The sequence below is a fragment of the Silene latifolia genome, chromosome 3 (assembly GCF_048544455.1).
Source record: "Silene latifolia isolate original U9 population chromosome 3, ASM4854445v1, whole genome shotgun sequence".
Classification (NCBI taxonomy): Eukaryota; Viridiplantae; Streptophyta; class Magnoliopsida; order Caryophyllales; family Caryophyllaceae; genus Silene; species Silene latifolia.
In genome coordinates this window covers 56,405,118-56,428,576 of record NC_133528.1, presented here as the reverse complement: position 1 = coordinate 56,428,576, position 23,459 = coordinate 56,405,118, and the positions used below count along the sequence as shown (strand labels likewise).

The window sequence follows — 23,459 nt, the reverse complement described above, 5'->3', positions numbered from 1 at the left end:
TGAGGGTTTAGATCTTAGATAATTTTGAGAATCCTAGATAGCATGACAACTCATAAGTTGTTTTACTACTCAATAGGATATCCATCAATTTATTTGATCTAGTCAAACCCGTATCTCCTATATAATATATTCACACATAATTTCGAAAAACATATTAAAGATTTAACCTTCAAAAATCGATTTTAAAACCTTAAAAATCGTGACTTCATATTGTAGCCTAAAGTTATAGGTCAAATGACTATAACATTAAGCTTGGTAAGTAAAGTTATAGGTGAAAAAATCGCAACTCCTGTAGTTCAATATTACAAAAAAGGGTGGTTCTCCTTTAGATTCTCTTCATTGGAGGATATGAACAAAGTTCTAAGGCTTGGTCCCTGGATGATAGGTGGTAATTCTCTGATTCTTAAGCAATGGACTCCTACGTTTTCTGGTAATATGGAAAGGGTAGCTACAGTTCCTGTTTGGATCCTTTTTCCGGGTCTGGATCCTTACTTGTGGTCTGAAACTGTTCTCAGTAAGATTGCTAGTAAGGTTTGTAAGCCCCTTTTTGCGGACCCTGCAACCACCAACAAGGAAAAGCTTTCTTTTGCTCGTGTCTTGGTGGAAATTGATGTCTCTAGGGAGTTTATTGAATCTGTTGTCATCAATACTCCTTTTCTGGGTCAAATATCTCAGAAAGTGGTGTATGAGTGGGTTCCTTTTTACTGTTCTGGTTGTGGTAAACTGGGGCATAAAATTGATACTTGTAAGTGGCATAAACCAAAGCCTGTCTCTGAGAGCACACCTACTGTGCAGCCAGAGGTTCAGACTGATTCCATTCAGGTGCCCACTGTGGTGGAGGAGCAGTTGAATGAGGTTACTCAACCTTATGATGCAGATCCTTTTCTTGATGGTACTTTTACTGAAGTTTCTGCAGATGGTGCTGTTGTTATTTCTCCTTCCCAGAATGGTTCCTTTCCTCTAGCCAATAAGTTTCAGGTTTTGGAACCAGGGGAGATTTTGGAGTCTGTTGTAGTTGTTTCTGAGACATCTTTGAAACTAGGTGCTACTTCAGAAGGGACCACAACTGGAATGGTATCTACCCTGGAGAATGTAGACTCAGGATGCTCTTTGCTAGGTCAGAGATCTTCAGTGGTAATGCCTTCCTCTTCTGGTCTTTTTTCTGAGTTGCATTCAGAATGTTCTACTGTAGTGTTGGAAGTTAAGGAAGTTGTCCCTCCTGATAAATCTCAATGAAAGTTGCTTCCTGGAATATAAGAGGGTTTAACTGTCCTTTAAAGCATAGTGAAGTCAGAGACTATTTAGGGGTTAATAAGATTGATATTTTGGCTCTTTTGGAAACCAGGGTTAAGGAGCATAATGCTTCAAAAATTATTAGAAAGAAGTTTAGAAATTGGAATGTGGTTTGCAATTACTCTCATCATTATAATGGGAGAATTTGGGTTTTCTTTAATCCTAGTACTATTACTATGCTTAGCAAGACTGTTGCTGACCAGCTTATCCACTTTAAGGTGCATCATCATGAGTCCTGCTCTACTTTTCATTTAAGTACTGTCTATGGATGTAATGATCCTCTGGATAGGCATAGGCTTTGGTCTAGTTTTGCTGCAGTTGCCACTTCTGAGCCATGGTTGGTGCTGGGTGACTTTAATGTGGTGAGATCTCCTTCTGAGAAATTGAGTAATACTCCTCCTGTACTCCAGGATATGCTTGATTTTAATGATTGCCTTGCTTCCTGTCACCTTGATGACCTTACTTGCACTGGGGTTGACATGACTTGGACTAACAAGCAAGATTCTGTGACTAGGGTATGGTCCAAATTGGATAGGGTTTTGGCTAATCCTGGCTTTATTACCTCTTATCCTAATGCTTTTGGTCACTTTCAGGAGCCTGGCCTTTCTGATCACTCACCTATTTTGGTCCAAATTTCTCAGGACAAAAAAGTTGTTAAGAGATTTAGTTTTCTTAATAGTTGGGTTGCCCACCCTGATTATTTACAAACTATAAAAGCAGCTTGGATTACTCCTTTGCAGGGTAGTCCTATGTACTGTTTCTTCCAGAAATTAAAAAGTGTTAAGCATGCTCTTACCCAATTTCATAAGCAACATTTCAGCAATATTTCTCACAGAGTTCAGTCTGCTAAGAATGCTTTGATGGAGTGTCAGCAAAAACTTGCCTCCAATCCTTTCTCTGATGTTCTTATTCAGGAGGAAAGACTCTTAATAGGTGATTATACCAAGCTTAAAGATCATGAATTTTCTATCTTTCTCAGAGGGCTAAAATAAAAGATATCCAGGACTCTGATTGCAGTTCGAAGAATTTTTTTGCAAAAATTTCAGAGAGAACTCATCAGCAGGTTATTGGTGGCATTCATGATCACCATGGCAAGCTTCATATGGGGTTTTCTTCTGTTAGTAATGCTTTTAACCAGTATTTTCAGGATCTTTTGGGAGCATAGCTCTCCTACTGAAACCTTAGATACTGAGTTTATCTCTAATGGTGCTGTGGTTACTTCTTCTGATAGGCAATCCCTGATTAGAGAGATTTCTCCTACTGAAATCAGAGATGCTCTATTCAGCATGGATTCTAATAGTAGTCCTGGTATTGATGGATTTTCAGCTGGGTTCTTTAAGTCTGCCTGGCAGATCATTGCTAAGGATTTTTGCAAAGCTGTGAATCAGTTCTTTTCCTCTAGCAAAATGTCCAAGCAGGCTAACTCAACTGTTATATCTCTGATCCCTAAGAAAGCCATACCTAACGCTGTCACTGATTATAGACCTATATCTTGCTGTACTGTCTTTTATAAGACAGTTAGTAAGGTCTTAGCCAACAGGCTTCAAAGTGTTCTTCCTTCCATTGTTGGTGCTGAACAAGCTGCTTTTATAAAAGGTCGTAGCATTTTTGAGAACATAATGTTATCTCAAACATTAGTTAAAGGATATAATAGAGCTAATGTGTCACCTCGTTGCATGATAAAGGTGGACATAAGGAAGGCTTTTGATTCCCTCCAATGGTCTTTTATAGCTGCTATGCTTTCTGGTTTGGGGATTCCTCGGCAATTCATTGACTGGGTGCTTGGTTGCATTCAAACTCCCTGGTATTCTTTAAAAATTAAGGGTGAACTTTCTGGTTTTTTTCAAGGGAAAAGTGGGATTAGGCAAGGTGATCCCCTTTCTCCTTACTTGTTTGTGCTCAGCATGGAATTTTTATCCAGATATCTCAGGACTCTTTGTGATAAACCTCTTGTTTCTTATCATCCTAAGTGTTCTAGACTTAAGCTAAATCATTTGATTTTTGCTGATGATTTGATGATCTTTGTCAGGGGGGATGTTCCCTCTGTAGCTGCAGTTAAGAGCACTCTTAGTATTTTTGCTGAGCTATCTGGTCTTCATGCTAACATTGAGAAAACCAACATTTATTTTGGAGAGGTGCATCCTGATGTGAAGGAGGCTATTCTTGCTGCAACAGGTTTCTCTGAGGGTCAGTTTCCCTTCATATATTTAGGAGTTCCTTTGTCTACTTCTAGAGTCTCTATGACAATGTTTGATTCCCTCATTCTTAAGATCAAACACTCTATCCAGCATTGGTCCTCTAATTTCCTTACCTATGCTGGTAGGGTTCAGTTGCTCAATTCTGTCATCTTTGGCATCGAAACTTTTTGGTGCTCATGTAATCTTTTACCCCAAGAGGTTCTTCATAAGATCAATAAGCTTTGTATGGATTTCTTTTGGGGAATATCTTTTGAAGGCAACAGAATGGTGTTTAAAAAATGGAAGGATATCTGTTTGCCCTGGGATGTAGGTGGGTTCAACATCAAGGATCTCTCCACTTGGAATGATGCTTTGCAGTGCAGATGGCTTTATCTGTTGGCTCATACTGCTGTGGGGAGCTGGGCTTCCTGGCACCAGGCTTACATTCTGCAGCATCAGACAATCTGGAATATCCAAACCCATGATAGTTTTTCCTCTAGTTTAAAGGAGATCCTGATTGTAAGGGATAGGCTGGTTGCTCTTACAGGTAGTATATCTAATGCCTCCTCTTTGATAAATAGTTGGTGTTCTCATGGAAAATTTAGAGTCACTGCTGCTTATAGCTATCTGAGAGGTACTGTCCTGGTTGGTCCTTGGGCTAAAGCTTTGACTCACCCTCGTATTGTTCCTAGTCATAGGATAATTTGCTCTTTGGCAGCCCAAAAGAAATTAGCTACTGTGGATAATATGCAGCATCGAGGATTTTATATGGTGAATAGATGCTCTCTTTGTGAAGTTGCTCTTGAGGATCATGCCCACCTGTTCTTTAATTGCTCTTTTTCCAAGGATATTTGGCAGCAGCTTATGTATTGGATGGGAGTGAATCGTGCTGGTTTATGCTTACTATCTGAAGTTGAGCATGCTGGAATTGGAGGTAACCAGAATTGGAGAATGGCTTGGTTTAGTACTACTTTGGCTGCAACTGTTTACCAGATTTGGAATGAACGCAATTCCCGACTGTTTAGAGGAAGGAAAGCTACTGTACATGACATTGTCAGGAAGATTAAGTTTTTAGTTTCTACTCGTCTTCTAATATGGGCTCATCATAAGTGCTACTCGCTTATAGTTGCTAGCCTATGAGGTTATTGTATAGTGGATAGTCTTTGCAAAAAACTCTTGTAATTTCTTTCTTAATTGAATGAAATGATAATCTTTTTGCAAAAAAAAAAAAAAAAAGTCATAGGTGAAATAGCTATAACTTTACCTTCCCAACATTACTTCTATAAATACCGTCAATGGACGATGTCCTACACTAGCTAATCTTCCTGGAGATCTTCAGTATATGGATCATCTCTTCATTTTGATCATAAGCTCTTCATCTTGAGCTTCTTAAAGACTTGATCATGCCTTTTGCTTGAGTGATCACTGTAGTTAACAATGCTTTTAAGAATCTTCAATGTTATAACTCAAGCAGCTCTAACATTACCTTAATGATGCTTCACAAATCGTCAATGTTATAGCCATGTATGCTATAACATTTCTTGATTATATTGTAATCCCTATTTAATCTAACCAAGACTAAACAAACGATTACGAGCAACAGATAAATACATATTACAGAGTATACTTGTCATTATCAAAACATAACATATAACTATATGGTCCGGCAATGGGGTCGAAGAAACTAGAGGGACCGGATGGTATACCCATAGAAGTTTGGAGGTGCTTCGGGGAGAAAAGAATCGAATGGGTAACCATACTCTTCAACAATATTTGGAGGAGCAACAAGATGTCATCAGCTTCGAGGAGAAGCACTCTTGTCCCTTTGTACAAGAACAAAGGTGATGTTCAAGATTGTTCCAATTATCGGGGAATTAAACTTATGAATCATACGATGAAGTTATGGGAGCGGATAATCGAGCAAAGGCTTAGGAAATGTGTGGACATCTCATATAACCAAGTTGGATTTATGCCTGGGAGATCGACTATGGATGCGATTTTTATCATAAGACAGTTGATGGAACATCATCGGGACAAGAAGAAAGACTTGCATATGCTTTTCTTGATTTGGAAAAGGCATATGATAGGGTACCGAGAGAAGTACTTTGGTGGGTTTTGGCGAGAAAGGGTGTGTCTCGAAAATATATTGACCTCATAAAGGACATGTATGAGGCGGCTAGTGCAAGTTTTCGCACTAATGTTGGGAGAATGGAAGAATTTCCCATTACCATCGAGGTGAATCAAGGTTCCGCACTCAGTCCTTTTCTCTTTGTGATAGTTATGGATGAGTTGACAAGGGATATTCAGGACGACATCCCTTGGTGTATGATGTTTGCTGATGATATTGTGTTGATTGATGAGACGAAAGAGGAGGTGGAGAGAAAGTTGGAATTGTGGAGGCATACTTTAGAGACACATGGGTTTAGGCTTAGTAGGAGTAAGACTGAGTATTTGAGGTGTCAGTTCAATAACGTGGCGGGGTCGAGTCGCCAGAGGTGGGGAGTATTATTTTCGACGAGAATGTTGTTGAGGGGTCGGATTTCTTCAGATATCTAGGATCTATTATTCAAAAAGATGGGGAGTTAGACGGAGATATGGCTCATAGAATTAAAGCGGGATGGTTGGAATGGAAGAGTGCTTCAGGGTTTTTATGCAATAAAAATATGCCCCAAAGATTAAAGAGAAAATTCTATCGCAGGGCAATTAGGCCTGCCTTACTTTACGGTTCCGAGTGTTGGGTCGTGAAACATTATCACATTCAAAAGATGAGTGTGGCAGAGATGCGTATGTTGAGGTGGATGTGCGGCCATATAAGAAAAGATAGATTAAGGAATAAGGTGATTAGGGAAAAGGTAAAAGTGGCGCCAATAGAGGAGACCTATGGACACACCAGTTAGGAGGCTGGATACCTGGAGAACAGAAAAGGTTCCTAGGGGTAGAGGGAGACGGAGACAGACATGGTTGAGAGTGATAGAGCACGATATGAGATTTCTAGGGCTTGAGGAGAGAATGGTGACAGAGAGGGCACAATGGAGGGAAAAGATACATGTAGATTTTTATTATTTGATGTTATTTGACATATTTAGTGTTTTTATTTAATTTTTTTAAAAAACATTATTTGTTCTTATCTCCTTTATTACATCTTTTTTTACCAACAACTTTCTTATATATTTTACTTGGTTTACTTTTAAGGTATTCCAGACCCTTAAATTTTACTTCGGTTTTCAAAATCGTTTTAATCTTTATTCTCGATTTAAATTTTAAGTTTTTATAAAAGAAATACGGAAACTTATAAGTTTACCTTGACTTTTGTATTATGTTTCGCTCTCCCTTTTGTTTTTGTTCATTCATGGACGGTTCTAAAAGATGATTCACGTGAGCCGACCCCAAATCATTTTGGGATTAAGGCCCTGTTCTTTTTTGCTTTTTAGAGAATCAATCGAGCCGAATCGAATGGAGCCAATCGAATCAATGGAGCCGAATCGAACTAAAGCCGATTGAGCCGAATCAACCAAAATAATAATAATAATAATAATAATAATAATAATAATAATAATAATAATAATAATAATAATAATAATAATAATAATAATAATAATAATAATAATAATAATAATAATAATAATAATAATAATAATAATAATAATAATAATAAGATTTCGGATCATATGAGAATGGCACAAGCGTGAGAACCGTGAGAACGCGCGTCAGTCGTTGGATCTTGTCTGACGCGGCTAATCTAAGGGCCTATAACGCGCGCTGCTTTACCAAAACTTGAGGGCTTTGTCTTTCTTTTTCACTGAAATTTACCTCGCGTTTCTTCGTTAAGCTTTCAACCATGGATTCCGACCTTCTTTGTTAAGCTTTCAACTATTTCTCTCTCCTTATTCTCTGTGGAGTTGCATTTTCGTCTTTCTGTTGGATTTTTTCTTACCTATTTCGTCATGAAGGTGAGTACTGTTTAGCTTCAAGCTTTTCTTGATTTCGTCCTTAATTTATGTAACTCTACTGTAATCTAAAATAATGTTTCTTATGTTCATTTTGCCGGATTATTTATTTTATTGATGAATTTTGAGTTCAGTATTGTTTTTAAAATCGAAATTTGTGTTTTCATTTGCATGCTATCGGAATTTGTATTTGTAGATACCCGTATCCGTCGATATTGGAATTTATAGAGAACCCGACAAACACCCGATGATGATAGGACACATGTATTCTTTAGTTGTCATTGTCATTATTTGGGTTCGTTTTACGATGTAGAATGAGGGTTGTCGACGGAGTATTTTATTAATTTAAATGATATTTAAATTAAAGCTTTTTTAAGGTAAATTCATTTTACTTTATTTTGAATTTATTTTCTCGAGGTTATTGAAAATAAAATAAATAATTAATTTGAAAAATCATTTTATGAGTATATTTGATTTGAAAAATCGTTTATTTTAATGTGTTAATTTATTTGAAAAATCGAATTTGAAAATCGAAAACTCGTTTTAACCACGCGTTTTGGAGCTCGATTATAGCTCGGTTTTTGAGCCCGTTTTCTTTACGAGTTGGCACGAATCTCGAGTACACTAACCAACCTAAGCCTCTACCCATCCAACCCCAGTTCGAACCCCCATAACCACGACCCAAATCCCGTCCCAAATCCTCCCCAAACAGCCCGCATACACAAAGCAGCCCCCCCTGTTTTGCGTGCTCAATCCCGAGCCCAAAACCCGCTCCAAATACCACCAAAACCCGTGCCCATTAACCCTAACCCATACCCTAGTATCCTACCCATATTACCTTAGCTTAACCACCAAGCAAACCCCCCATACAAACCCTAAAAAACCCCACGAATAGCTGATGGGCAGCAGCTATGCAAACCGAGCCCGACTGCTTATGGCTCCCTTTTACCCTACTTTAACTCCTTATAAATACCCCCCCTTCACCATACATTCATTCCTCTAAGTTCTCCATACATACTACCTTCACTTACAAGCTTTAAACTACAGAAACAAACCCTAATTGCCTCTCAAAAATCCTCGACAAAACCGACTTACAAACTGAGAATCAGTTTGTGTGTCCTCTTTGAAACCGTTCGCTCAACCATCAAACCTCCATTAAAATTCGAGTTTCTTGTTCCAAATTAACCATACAACATCCACCTGTATCTTAGATAAAGATTTACGAGCCAAATTGCCCTTGAGAGTACACGAATCCCCTCGAAAAACAGAGTGTTATACACTCTGTTTTCGCGGCTTTTCCTGTCTGTCCAGTTCTGTTTGTGCTCATTTTTCGTGCCTAATAACTCAAAATGAGCAGGGATTGTTTTAAGATCTCTGTTCTCCTCTCTTTCTAGTTTCCAGAACATCTTTTAAATCTAATTTTCACCGTGAAACGAGTGAGAAATCGCAGTTTGAAAGTTGCTGTCCAGATTTGCAAAAAACGTGTTGTTTGCTTTGTTCCTTCGTCGACGACGGCCTCTCGAGATAAAATCTACCATCGATTACGACCCAAGACGGTGTCAACGATACATGTAGGTTGAGGGTGCATCAAATCCTCCTCTTCTCCTTTTTTATTTCGTTCTTTTATGTTTGTTTTTTTTTGTTTATCGTTTTGTTTTGTTTATCGTTTAATATCATTAACTATGAAACTAGTTTAGTCCGAGTATGAGTTAAAGTACCACCACGAACACCGGCGTTGACTTGAGATGGGAAAGAAATCCGCCGCATCGGTCGGTCGTATCCCCCATCTCATTTACATATCCTCGTGTTAAAGGTAGGGCATTAATAAAACGAATCCTAACTTCGGTCCTAGCTTTTGACCCCTTGCTTGTTTCGTTCAATTCGACCTACCCTAGGACCCGTTGCATGTTAGTTCGACCCCTGTTTGTTAACATATGATTCACTTAGACGACTTTAGATCGATTAAATAACCTAATTAGACATGTTAGGGTGCTTCGACACAAGCATTAAAATCGACCAACAATTCTATAACCTAATTGAATGCATCTCTCTTTTCACCTAATTTCTCGCTAGTATAAGAGTGCGTGATTAGCACCTTCTTATTAACACTCGATGAGTTAACTTAATTAGCGAACTTGACCTAATTCGACCCCTTTAGGCCGTGTAGAACACTCGGTTTCAGGCGAAGCTTTCTGACCTCTTTTATCATTAATTTATAATGTACATCCCATATAGCTTTGCAAATCTATCTAACCTAGGAACTAGGGTGGTCGTGTCTAGGGCCATGTGCTTGGCCGTGCCTTTTGTTCTTCTTGCTTCATCTTTACATCGTTTATTCATCGTTGTTTTGTATTTTGTAATTACCTTTTGCTTATCGGGTCGTCTCTTGTAATTCACTTGTAATTAGTTTTCTTTTATCGAGTCAAAACCTCTTCAAAAACCTTAGTCTCATTTGGTTAGATGGTTGTGCTCCAATTCATGTAAGAGCGTAGTAAATCGCATGTTGTTTAAAGTGACATGGCCCGATTTATGCTAATGCATGCTTTGGTGTGTGGCCTAATGCCTAATTCGATGAGATTAAGCGGGAGCACGCATTACGAGGAGTGACCTAAGGCCGTGGGTCATGTAAGCCGTGGGCCACCCCTTGTGCACGTTTTCTTAGGCCGGATTGGCCATGTAGGGTGTCGTGTATGGTGTTGTGTATAGCGTTGTATTTTAGATCGAGTTGTATCTTTAATTTCTTGTTGTGTCGGCATGAAATGCCTGGGTTGTAATAGGGTAGATCCCAACAGCTCCCCCGTTCCCCTTAAGCCTTGTTTGCTTTGTTTTGTATGTTGTTAAATCAATCAACCCACATGCTAAATTACAACTTTGACAAAGTTAGTTTAGTTGCATCTAAAACGACATAGAAATTGTTGTCACATGTTAGGGTTTTAAAACGATGTTTGCATATCATATATCGCAGTAGCTACGACCTTGTTTGAAATCCGATACTTGGCTTAGTAGAGGCCGTTATTGACGGGCGGGGTTAGGTGTCCTTATGGGCTTCCTAACACGTACCCTCACCCCTTACTCAAGATCTATGGTTTGTGGATCCGTCTAAATACCATTGGATTACGAGAGTCATTCAAATCGAGTGATATAGGGTACAAGTCTTTATCTTCAATCACTCGTAGTCGATTGGCTTTATGCTTTTCGATGAAAGGTGTATAGTTGACTTGAACGGTTCCAAGTTCCCATAAAACTTGGTGGCAACTCTAATTTGTCTTAATTCGATTCGAAAGAACCTCGAGTCGATAATGCCTAGTGTGGATCCCGCGGACGCAGTTCCCGAGGGACTTGTCCACAGTTTGGCGACTCCGCTGGGGAAAAGAGGACTAGTTACACTTTGTTTCTAGGGTCTTTTCCTCCGAGGTGAAACTTGAAAAGAAAGTATTGGAAAGTAAAACATTACTCATAGTGCTACGATTCATGCATAAACCCTTAAGGACTTTCCCGGGCCGTCCCAGCGTTTCTTTGTGATGCGTGGGGGGCGACGTCCCACTATGCCAGGAACTCGCACATTGCTTGCTTCCGCTCCGCCTCGTCGTGGTTCTTGATGGTGGGGATGCTCTTCTAGGTACTCTACCTAAAGGCCCTTGCTCTATAAGACCCAAAAAGGATGGAGGGCATAGACCTTTTTGTAGAAGACTTGCCGAGACTTAGAGATGTCTAGGAGCATACATCCTTATAACATGAGAATGACAATGTGCGAAATGAATTTCCCGAGTCTTTTCAAATTTTCCGTATCGATTTCAAAACCGAACTTGTGAACAACCTACTTTCAAAATAGCATGGTTTTAAAAACGCGGAATGCTGCCCAAGTAAGACTAGATTTTTCGGCCCAAAATGAGCTTTTATAGCCGGCATGCTGCCCATTTTAAATCTCATTTTCAAATCGATCTCTCGTTTTTTTTTCAAATTCAATCCGAAATGTTTCTCGAACCTTAACCAAGCATGAAATGCGTTGAGTCGTGTCCGGGTCCTGGCCGTGTTTGGGCTAGGCGTGTTTTGCCCTAAGTGTCTAGAACACGACCTTGTTGGGTCGCCCAAGCCCACTTCTTGGGATTCGAGTCGTGTTGGTCGACCAATTGGTCTAGGATAGTCCACAGAAACGTCCAAGCTAGGCCATTTAGGGCGTTTCACTTAAACCTATGGGCTATGTTAGTGCAATCACAGGTTTAGTCACACCGAGTCCAGTTTAGAATCGAGCTATGACAACTTGAGTCATGTCGTCTTGTCGAGTCTAAAATGAATCAAGGTCTAAATCCAACCGTGAGTCGAACCTTTTGGTTAATCAGTCTCAAGTCGAGTCTTTGTTTGAGTCAAGCTGGTGTCGTGTCCTTAAGTGTGCAGGGGCTCTTACATTCGAATATTGACTCAGTTCGGGGTTTTCTTGTAGAAAGGCCGCCAAAAACCCGACGTCAAGCAATGGAAGATGCCGTTAACAAACTCACCGAGGCCGTGAACCTCATGATGACCCGAATGGATGCAATAGAATCTAAGCTGGGTGAAGATTCCTCTCCATCTACCCCACCTCTGTCTGATCTGGAGAAACGGTTCAAGTTTATCGAAGACCGTCTAAAACTCTCCCAGGGGAAGAACATCCACTATGAAAATGCTAGGGCCTATGCCCCAGTTCAGGATAAGTTGCCCACGAACATGGTACTCACTGACATCCCAAAGTTCAAGGGCACCGAAGATCCAGTCCACCACGTTAAGGCCTATAAGGGGTACTTAGCACTGAAGGGAGTACCTGCTGACATGCTCTCTGAAATTTTCGCCCAATCTCTGGGTGAACACCCGAAGGCGTGGTTCTACAATCTGGACCTTAAGAACTTCCCTACTTTCGAAGATATTACGGTGGAGTTCTGTAAGCACTATGCTTTGATAATGTCGAGATTCAAACCAACATAAGAACATTAGAGGTGATGACACAGAAAGAAAAAGAAGGCTTTACTGAATTCCTTGCAAGATGGCGCGCTGAAAGCGTGAAATTAGCCAAGAAGCCTGACAAAGTTGAAATGGTAGATAAGTTCGTAAAGAATCTACGACCTATTTACCGCAATGCTCTGAAATACCAGAATTTTGGTTCTTTCAAAGAATTGATAAGAATCGGGATAAAGGTAGAAGATGATGTCATAAGGGCGGGCCGGGGTGTTTGAAAAGCCGAAAGGGTACCAAGGGGCGTCATCGTCTAAGGGCAAGGCCCAAGCAGCGGCCCATATTGATGAAGCCATCAATCTCTTAGAAGGGCAATCAAAGAAGTAGCAGCGCCAAACACCTAAGGCATTCACCGATATCGGATGCACTTATACATATGCTCTCCAAAGGCTCATAGCCCAAGGAAAGCTGAAGCCTATTGGTCCAACTCCGGACCCTCCTGCTGCTCAACAAGGTTAATGGTATAAACCAAATGCCTACTGTGCCTTTCATCAAGGGAAAGGCCATGATACTGAAAGGTGCTATCGACTGAAGCACGAAATCCAAGACATGATTGAGAATGGAACACTCCCAATCCCAACTGTTAAACCCAATAACATCACCAATCCACTTGGCGATCACACTAACTTTGTTTCTGTCGAAGACAATGTCGATTATTCCCATCTTATCCGCCCATGTCTCTTGAAAGGGGTGTTTATCGGGAAAATATTTGTGGATTGCTTTGAATTCTTGCCAAACCCGAATAATGAAATTCAAGTCGGGAGTCTTGCTCTAGAATGTACTCCTCTCATTAACGAAGTTAATAAAAGAGAATTCGATTCACCAACCTCCATCACTAGCGTATATCCTCTGAGGACTACCTCGGGATGGAGGCAAACCATCACAGGGATCAAGGACAAGAGCCGAGCATCTAAGTTGACAACTGAACAAGGGAAAGCTTAAAACTAGATTTGAAAATTATGAGTCGGATCTGTTTTCTTATCTTAGTCGAGTCGAGTCTAGGACTTTCTTTTCTTGAAGTTGAGTCGTTTGTTCCGCGATGACCTAGGGTGTGTCCTAGGAATCGTTCCTTCGAGTCTGTTAAGCATGTGTCATTCCAATAAAAGTTGCAGTTCATTTCCAAATATGTCTTGTTTCCAATCCTCAATCATTCTGAAAGCATGATGAAATGCACAACACACTCAAAGGCATCGATGGGGTAGAAATATATCCCGTTTCAAAATGGAAGGTACACTAGGATCCTGTGTTTGATTCCTTTACCTATTCCATGTCTGGCGGTAGAAAACTTCCATCAAAACCATTATGACAAGCTTTTCAGATGATTCTAGGACGAACCTGGACTAGCTCCTTATTTCCCATGCCGATGACGGAAGGTAAGCCCGTCTCGAAGAGAGAAGAGATCAACCCGTGCTAAGAATGAATTGTTAGTTCTAACCCAATTTAGTTGGCGAAGCCCAGTTTTCAAGGTGTATCCATTTGTGACTAAGAGAATGAGTAGAAGACTTTTTTTTTTCAAAAAGAATGAAAAAATGAGAAAAAGAGAAAAATTGGAAAAATGAAAAAAATGAAAAGTGATGAAAGAAAAAGGAAAAAAGAAGAAGAAAAGAAAAAGAAATGTCTGAATGTTGATCGAATTTCAAAGGCGAAGCCAAAATGGTCAGGTAGTGCCATCAACAGTCATCCATACCTCTAAGTCCTTCCCGAGGCATTTACGAGGGAATAGTTAGGGATTCTGAGAGTCAGTTAGCTTGTGTTAGTAAAGCCAAGCCTTTAGGATCCAGACATGGAAATTTGAACCCACATCGATTCCCAACCCATTTGTACTCGGGTTTTATCAAACCTGAGACACCATTTCCATCCACATCAGCAGCCATAGCCCTTAGCCTTAGCACCGCAAAACAAACCGTCAGAATGATGGTTAACCATTCAAACATGTTATTACCAAGCTCCACATCCCAAAGAACCACAACTTTTTGTACCAACCCTAGACACGGGATTTAACGGTACTTTACAGGCTAGAATGGGATACGACATGATACCTTAGGTGAAACCTTCGAGTGTGTACACACAATCAATATGCCAAGTTTATGCACCTTGATCGAACTACGTCGGATTTGATTTCGCTCCACGCGAATACGTAGGCAGTCCTTCAGAATAAGGGATTCAATCCACTCATCAACCAAGTTGTCGTCTTGTCGGTTTATTAAGGGTCTTAACCAAGTCCAAATTAAGCCACCTTTGTTGAGTCGGTCTTAGCACTCGATGTAGGCTAGGATAAGGATATAGGTTCGGATGAACAGTATCAAGTCTTAGAATGGGCTTTATCTAACGGTTTAGGAAAAGATGCTGAGTTATATAGATGTGGGTTTGTGTTGGGAACAGAAAATATGAAAAACCCGCTGAAAAGAAAGAAGGCGTGGAAGAAAAATAGTAAAAGCCCGCTGAAAAGAAAGAAGGCGGTGGCAAGAAATGATGAAAACTCGCTGAAAAGAAAGGAGGCGAGGAGAAGAGTGTCAGAATGTTCCCAACAAGGGTGATGTGTGATGTCTAACTGTTCTCATAAAAATCAGTCTGTGTTTGGGCGAAGCCAACGTTGTTGCTCCGTGAGTTAAACCCACCCTGTCAATGCCAAGTGATCTTGATTCCCATGTGCCCTCGGGAGCACGCCCACGCCATACGATATCTCCGTCCCAAGTCCGACGACCTTGTGATTCCCATTTGTCGTCTTTTGGCGCCAGAATGGCCTATTTACATTTCTACCCCCAACAAGTCAATAGTTGAATTAAAACCCGTGCACACTTACGGTTTTATTTTCCTTTTTGTTTTACGGTAGCGGGCTACGCCCACGTGGTTTACGAGTCATACAGAGTGTCTGAGTCGTATTTCATGCTCACCCATCAAGGTTCGATTTCAAAAAATTTCAAAATTTCAAAATTCCAAAAACTTTTTGCGAATTATGGATAGACGATCCAAGTAGTGGAATCTTTTCGGGTCGATGACCCCAATCTTTCGAAATTCAAAATTTCAAATTCAATTTTTGAAGGGTCGATGGCCAAAATATTCAAAATTTTCAAATTCAGTTTTCGGGTCGATGACCCAATCTTTCAAATAATCCAATTTTAAGATCGATGATCCAAATGTGCTTATGTGATGATTATTGCTTGTATATTTTCTATGTTTTAAATATAGCAGGATATGCCTCAACTGGGGGCTCTAAAGTCTTCGACTTTAGAGCCATTAGAAATCGGGGCTCGAAGCCGTTGGCTTCAGAGACCATTATCAAGATGTAGAGGATGATATCCACCAAGAATTCAATTCAATACAAGAGTATGAGATGGAAGAATTCCGTAGCTGAAAGCAAATGATGAAAGCGGCGGCAACCTCCTTGGAAAGTCCCGTCCCATTCGGACAAGTGCCAGCAAATGATAAATTTTTGGGCAAATGTCAGCAGATGATGAGTTTTGGACATACGCCAGCAGATGATAAACTTTGGGCATGTGTCGCGAGTTCTTAACTACGACGCGGGTTTGATTTCGTCAGAAACGGATACGTAGGCGCCTAAGGATAAGGCTCAATCCACCATATATGCAGTTTTATGGGTCGACGACCAATGATTATAATTTGACGCAACAGAAGTAAGAGTTAATCCCCGACGAAGTTTCAGGTATGATCTCTTCTTATGGCTGGCGAGCTTATATACGCAAGTCTAATGGACTATAAACGACCCGCAGAATCCTCAGGTCGAGAGGGACCTGGGGTATACTTTGACTTTCGCCTTGTCCAAGCCTCAGTCAAAGTGGGGGCTCTGTAGATACCCGTATCCGTCGATATTGGAATTTATAGAGAACCCGACAAACACCCGATGATGATAGGACACATGTATTCTTTAGTTGTCATTGTCATTATTTGGGTTCGTTTTACGATGTAGAATGAGCGTTGTCGACGGAGTATTTTATTAATTTAAATGATATTTAAATCAAAGCTTTTTTAAGGTAAATTCATTTTACTTTATTTTGAATTTATTTTCTCGAGGTTATTTTATTGAAAATAAAATAAATAATTAATTTGAAAAATCATTTTATGAGTATATTTGATTTGAAAAATCGTTTATTGTAATGTGTTAATTTGATTTGAAAAATCGAATTTGAAAATTGAAAACTCGTTTTAACCACGCGTTTTGGAGCTCGATTATAGCTCGGTTTTTGAGCCCGTTTTCTTTACGAGTTGGCACGAATCTCGAGTACACTAACCAACCTAAGCCTCTACCCATCCAAACCCAGTTCGAACCCCCATAACCACGGCCCAAATCCCGTCCCAAATCCTCCTCAAACAGCCCGCATACACAAAGCAGCCCCCCCTGTTTTGCGTGCTCAATCCCGAGCACAAAACACGCTCCAAATACCACCAAAACCCGTGCCCATTAACCCTAACCCATACCCTAGTATCCTACCCATATTACCTTAGCTTAACCACCAAGCAAACCCCCCATACAAACCCTAAAAAACCCCACGAATAGCTGATGGGCAGCAGCTATGCAAACCGAGCCCGACTGCTTATGGCTCCCTTTTACCCTACTTTAACTCCTTATAAATACCCCCCCTTCACCATACATTCATTCCTCTAAGTTCTCCATACATACTACCTTCACTTACAAGCTTTAAACTCCAGAAACAAACCCTAATTGCCTCTCAAAAACCCTCGACAAAACCGACTTACAAACTGAGAATCAGTTTGTGTGTCCTCTTTGAAACCGTTCGTTCAACCATCAAACCTCCATTAAAATTCGAGTTTCTTGTTCCAAATTAACCATACAACATCCAACTGCATCTTAGACAAAGATTTACGAGCCAAATTGCCCTTGAGAGTACACGAATCCCCTCGAAAAACAGAGTGTTATACACTCTGTTTTCGCGGCTTTTCCTGTCTGTCCAGTTCTGTTTGTGCTCATTTTTCTTGCCTAATAACTCAAAATGAGCAGGGATTGTTTTAAGATCTCTGTTCTCCTCTTTTTCTAGTTTCCAGAACATCTTTTAAATCTAATTTTCACCGTGAAACGAGTGAGAAATCGCAGTTTGAAAGTTGCTGTCCAGATTTGCAAAAAACGTGTTGTTTGCTTTGTTCCTTCGTCGACGACGGCCTCTCGAGATAAAATATACCATCGATTACGACCAAAGACGGTGTCAACGATACTTGTAGGTTGAGGGTGCATCAAATCCTCCTCTTCTCCTTTTTTATTTCGTTCTATTATGTTTGTGTTTTTTTGTTTATCGTTTTGTTTTGTTTATCGTTTAATATCATTAACTATGAAACTAGTTTAGTCCGAGTATGAGTTAAAGTACCACCACGAACACCGGCGTTGACTTGATATGGGAAAGAAATCCGCCACATCGGTCGGTCGTGTCCCCCGTCTCATTTACATATCCTCGTGTTCAAGGTAGGGCATTAATAAAACGAATCCTAACTTCGTTCCTCGCTTTTGACCCCTTGCTTGTTTCGTTCAATTCGACCTACTCTAGGACCCGTTGCATGTTAGTTTGACCCCTGTTTGTTAACATATGATTCACTTAGACGACTTTAGATCGATTAAATAACCTAATTAGACATGTTAGGGTGCTTCGACACAAGCATTAAAATCGACCAACAATTCTATAACCTAATTGAATGCATCTCTCTTTTCACCTAATTTCTCGCTAGTATAAGAGTGCGTGATTAGCACCTTCTTATTAACACTCGATGAGTTAACTTAATTAGCGAACTTGACCTAATTCGACCCCTTTAGGCCGTGTAGAACACTCGGTTTTTGAGTGCGAAGCTTTCGACCTCTTTTATCATTAATTTCTAATGTACATCCCATATCGCTTTGCAAATCTATCTAACCTAATGAACCTAACCTAGGAACTAGGGTGGTCGTGTCTAGGGCCGTGTGCTTGGTCGTGCCTTTTGTTCTTCTTGCTTCATCTTTACATCGTTTATTCATCGTTGTTTTGTATTTTGTAATTACCTTTTGCTTATCGGGTCGTCTCTTGTAATTCACTTGTAATTAGTTTTCTTTTATCGAGTCAAAACCTCTTCAAAAACCTTAGTCTCATTTGGTTAGACGGTTGTGCTCCAATTCATGTAAGAGCGTAGTAAATCGCATGTTGTTTAAAGCGACATGGCCCGATTTATGCTAATGCATGCTTTGGTGTTTGGCCTAATGCCTAATTCGATGAGATTAAGCGGGAGCACGCATTACGAGGAGTGACCTAAGGCCGTGGGTCATGTAAGCCGTGGGCCACCCCTTTGTGCACGTTTTCCTAGGCCGGATTGGCCATGTAGGGTGTCGTGTATGGTGTTGTGTATAGCGTTGTATTTTAGATCGAGTTGTATCTTTAATTTCTTGTTGTGTCGGCATGAAATGCCTGGGTTGTAATAGGGTAGATCCCAACGGCTCCCCCGTTCCCCTTAAGCCTTGTTTGCTTTGTTTTGTATGTTGTTAAATCAATCAACCCACATGCTAAATTACAACTTTGACAAAGTTAGTTTTGTTGCATCTAAAACGACATAGAAATTGTTGTCACATGTTAGGGTTTTAAAACGATGTTTGCATATCATATATCGCAGTAGCTACGACCTTGTTTGAAATCCGATACTTGACTTAGTAGAGGCCGTTATTGACAGGCGGGGTTAGGTGTCCTTATGGGCTTCCTAACACGTACCCTCACCCCTTACTCAAGATCTATGGTTTGTGGATCCGTCTAAATACCATTGGATTACGAGAGTCATTCAAATCGAGTGATATATGGTACAAGTCTTTATCTTTAATCACTCGTAGTCGATTGGCTTTATGCTTTTCGATGAAAGGTGTAAAGTTGACTTGAACGGTTCCAAGTTCCCATAAAACTTGGTGGCGACTCTAATTTGTCTTAATTCGATTCGAAAGAACCTCAAGTCGATAATGCCTAGTGTGGATCCCGCGGATGCAGTTCCCGAGGGCCTTGTCCCTAGTATTTGTCGCATTGTTTGTTGATTTTGTAACTTGCTTATACATTTCGATTTGTTTGTTGTTTTTTAGTTTGATCTAATTTGTGCTTTTTTGAATTTTTGTTGAATTTAAAGTACTTTTAACGTAAGTAGCATCAATTTAAGACCACATGCAAAAGGTCATAATTGCGTGCACATTATTGTTGTAGATCATGTACATTTCAATAAAACTGATAGGACATTTCTTTGTGAAACGTGTACAACACAACAGAACTGATTAATATTACATGCAAAACTACTTTCAGTTATTGAAGCGCAAAGGCGATCCTGGAACTGTTACACGCCGTATTTCTCCGAGGTTGAACAACCTCAGTCCTACTGTTGATGATCCTACTCCAACGTTCTCCCGTATTACCACCCGGATGTCACCTAAACGTTTTGTTGATGTCCTTCGATACCTTGATTACAACCAATGGTGTGCTCTGGAAGAGATTGGTTTTTCTTCATTGTTTTGGCTAAGGGTTACAAGGCTTCCTTTACGCCTTGGTTATTGGTTAATTGAGAACTACAACCCGTATTCGGATTTCATCATTCTACCTGATAAACAGCGCTTTCGTGTTTCTGCTTCTTGTATTCATGATGCTGTTGGCCTCCCAATTGGAGGAAAACCTGTTTTACTTTCATGCTGTAGTGATGAAGATGCAGAATGTGATGCGTTTTACGCGCATTGGAAAGCTCAATTTCATGTTGATGGTCAAGTGGATATCAAGACCCTTGCAGAGCATATTTTTTGTCATGATGATTACAGTGATCAATTTAAGATTAATTTTGTGGTGCTTGCTGTGTCTTTGTTAATGCGCAACAATCGAAGCCGTTAAATCAATCACTATGTACTAAAATCGCTGAGGAATGTGTCTGCCATTGGTCAGCTTGATTGGTGTCAATTTGTCATGGAGAGTTTGCGGTATAACACAAAGGATTGGGTCAAGAAGGGGAAGAAGAATCACTTTGGTGGACCTCTCCTGTTTCTAATGGTACAAATCTTATGGGTTACATTTATTGTTAGTTATTATGGTTTTAAAACCTGCCATTTTCCAGTCATAATCCTGTTTTTACTTGCAGCTTGTTTATGTTGACCGTGTTGTCCATGAAAAACGATTCGTAGAAAGAGATTACTATACTCTTTTGAATTGGACATCTGCTGCACTTTTCTCAAGGGAAAAGCGAGGAGATGGAAGTCTGGTCGATTTGGTCTTGGTCGTGTAAAAGGTCGATTGATGGAAAGAATTAGATTTTCTAATCCATGTAGATAAGTGGTTGAAAAAGTGCGGAGAGTGTCGAGGGATGTTAGTACTGATACAAAATCTCCAATTTCATACTCGTCTCCGGAGTTATATCCATTGATTCTCGAAGTATTCACTATTCCTTTTCAAGATTCACTTTGAAATATTTTCTTTGTACCTTCATAGTACTAAAGATGTACCTTCATAGTACTAAATATGTACCTTCATACCGTGCCTTGTCCAGAGTTTGCGATGACTACACTTTGCTTGACAAAGAAAGAGAGTCATGGAAGATATGGTTGTGTTAGATGTGAAATACGCGGTTGGTTTGCAATGTTTCCCAGGTGAAGAGTGTGTCAAACAGGCCCATTCGGTAACTGAATTTGTATATTTGACATATGGTGGTGGTACCGAAGATGTGTCGTGTGCACCGCCGTGGGAATCCAAAGACACTAGATGAGGATGAACAGGTTTATTCTTTGTAGCAAATGCAAATTGAGAAAGCGTACAAATTGAAACTTGCTCGTGCTAAACACAGAGAACAATGTGCTAAGTGGAGAAATTCATTTGTACCACACCTTTGAATTTTCGTTCGATTTAGGGTTGGAGAAAGACTTTGCTGAGAGTGAGGCAAGGTTAGCCGCAACTAAAGGGGTTAAACGGGATCGCCGTGTCACTGGTGAATCTTCTTCAACTACCAAAAGGGTTCATTTCATGGCAAGTCCTTCTTATATACCTCTATCCAAAGAACAAGCAACAGTCATCTCGTTTTGATCCGTTGTTTTCTCGCTATCCAAGATGACACCAATGTGTTAACGCCTCTTCTTTGCGGTGCACCTTCAAGTGGTGATTATGTTTTCAAAGGACCGGGGCACTAACAATCGTCGTTTCAGGTAATCTAAAATGTGAACTTGTTAAATTAACATTTTGTGAATGTCATTTTCACTGTTTCACACCTGGCAAGTAATTTGTTATATTTTTTGCTCTAGTGAGCACTTATATTCGTACAAGACTTATTTTGCAACGCGAATGCATTTGTGGTCATTAAAGCCGTCTGAACATGTTTCGAGTGTTGTCATTGATTGCTGGTCATCATATTTGAATTGTAAAGAGGAAGAAAACAATCTTGGTACTCCGAAGCGGTTCTTTTTTACCACGCTTGTGCATGTAAGTACATTTACATACACTCTTAAATGCTGTGTGTAATATGTATTTTGAAATATTGTACTTCCCTCTTTCGTTACTTTCCCATGCAGTCTGTATTAGCGAAACCCAACCCAGGTTTAAGTGATGAAAAAATTTATGAATTATTCGAGGCTCGTGCAAAAATGGAGTTGCAGCTTTTTCCGGGAATAGAAATAGCTTCAATCGCACTCGTAAGTTGTTATTGTTTGCTTGACATACTTTGCAATTTTCTTTGCCATTGTTGTATTGCATTTTTTAAAAATTGAGACATACTATTATCGCATAAGTTCTTTCTTTTTTTGATTAATTCCAACTACTAAACTCATTTGAACCTCAACTTGTATATACCCATTTTATATTAAAAATATTCAGATTAGGCCAAAGTAGGATAAATGGCCATTTAACACAATGTTAATGCTATAATTTCTCAATGTACATTCTAAACGTACTAAATGTACTTGTTAAATATTTACAATGTTAATGTTGTAATTTCTCAATGTGGGGAATATCTAATATGCATGAGCAGTTGCAACTATATATATGCACACGTTGGGAACATAGACCATGAGTCATACTATCATTCCATGTCTGCATTCTGCTTTTGTTTTATTTCAACTGCTTGAGTCAAAGGGAATTTTCTTTGCGTTTGTATTAAATAAGGTCACTTTATATTGCAATGTACTGTTCTCATTTTTTACATGTGTCTCATGATTAGTTAAAATGTACCCTTTGAAGAGTTTGACTGTACTTATGGTTGTACGTCATTTGTTTTGTAATTTCAGTTTTTTTTCCCAATTGTACACGAGAAACACTTTTTCTTATACGTGGTTGACCTGGTCAGGAAGCGTTTCGTCATTCTTGACAACTCACTCTCAGATGAAGATGCCATCAAGAAATATGGTGTATCTCCACTGTTAACAGTATGTTTGAATTTAACACATTTTTGTTGTTCTATTGACTTTTGACTATTAGTCACACTTAACACTGGTTTTCAATGTTTTGTCATAGATTGATGCTTTTGGAAGGTTTTTGGGTGAGAACCCAAAAACTTCTGACTCTAGCAACATTGTGTTGGCTATGGATCCCATTGTTGCAAAGCTTAGTTGGAGAAATAACTACAATATTGATGACTGTGGTATATACACAATGAGACACATGGAAACATTTATGGGATTAATCTCTTGGAAATGTGGCCTGATGAAAAATGATGTGAGTGTTGGTTCTTATTTTAAAGAAATTCATGTTCATTGTGTTTTGCCTATCTTGTTAATTGTTGGCTTCGTTTTGCAAATGAGCGTGCTTAAAGTGTTACGATACAAATATCTATGCACATTACTTATGTTCGAGCACAACGATTGCCATGAAACTGTTGTTGATCATGCGAAGAAGGGTCATTTCTCTAAAGCTAGTGATTACATTTAATGTTCGGATATTATCTACGCAAAGATGTTAGAATTTGTCTGATGACATCCCTGTTCATGTAGTATGATGTTTTAAATTCTAGTGTACGTTAGTATGTGTAATGATTTGTAATTGCATAAGCAAAATGTTGAATTTGTGAACCAATGTTTTGTTGCACTTAATTAAAGTACTTTTTTGTCTATTTTTGGCGTGCTATTTACTTGAAC

The 23,459-nt window shown here is 39.6% G+C and overlaps 2 protein-coding genes across 2 annotated transcripts; both read left to right on the top strand.

Annotated features, from left to right (window-relative positions):
* Positions 1-1,232: 1,232 nt before the first annotated feature.
* LOC141649100 (uncharacterized) lies at positions 1,233-2,285 on the top strand. Its single transcript, XM_074457799.1, has one exon. The coding sequence runs from the start codon at positions 1,233-1,235 to the stop codon at positions 2,283-2,285; it is 1,053 nt and encodes a 350-aa protein (XP_074313900.1).
* Positions 2,286-21,621: 19,336 nt separating this feature from the next.
* Positions 21,622-23,253, top strand: LOC141649099 (uncharacterized). The gene is made up of 5 exons (XM_074457798.1): positions 21,622-21,813; positions 21,903-22,022; positions 22,614-22,751; positions 22,840-22,966; positions 23,066-23,253. The coding sequence occupies exons 1-5, from the start codon at positions 21,676-21,678 to the stop codon at positions 23,251-23,253; spliced, it is 711 nt and encodes a 236-aa protein (XP_074313899.1). The 5' UTR covers positions 21,622-21,675.
* Positions 23,254-23,459: the final 206 nt, after the last annotated feature.

Coding starts and splice junctions, on each gene's coding strand:
- LOC141649100 (XM_074457799.1), top strand. CDS start 1,233: ATGAAAGTTGCTTCCTGGAATATAAGAGGGTTTAACTGTCCTTTAAAG.
- LOC141649099 (XM_074457798.1), top strand. CDS start 21,676: ATGCATTTGTGGTCATTAAAGCCGTCTGAACATGTTTCGAGTGTTGTC. Junction 22,752..22,839: donor GTGTATCTCCACTGTTAACA/GTATGTTTGAAT, acceptor GTTTTGTCATAG/ATTGATGCTTTTGGAAGGTT. Junction 22,967..23,065: donor CTACAATATTGATGACTGTG/GTATATACACAA, acceptor CTTATTTTAAAG/AAATTCATGTTCATTGTGTT.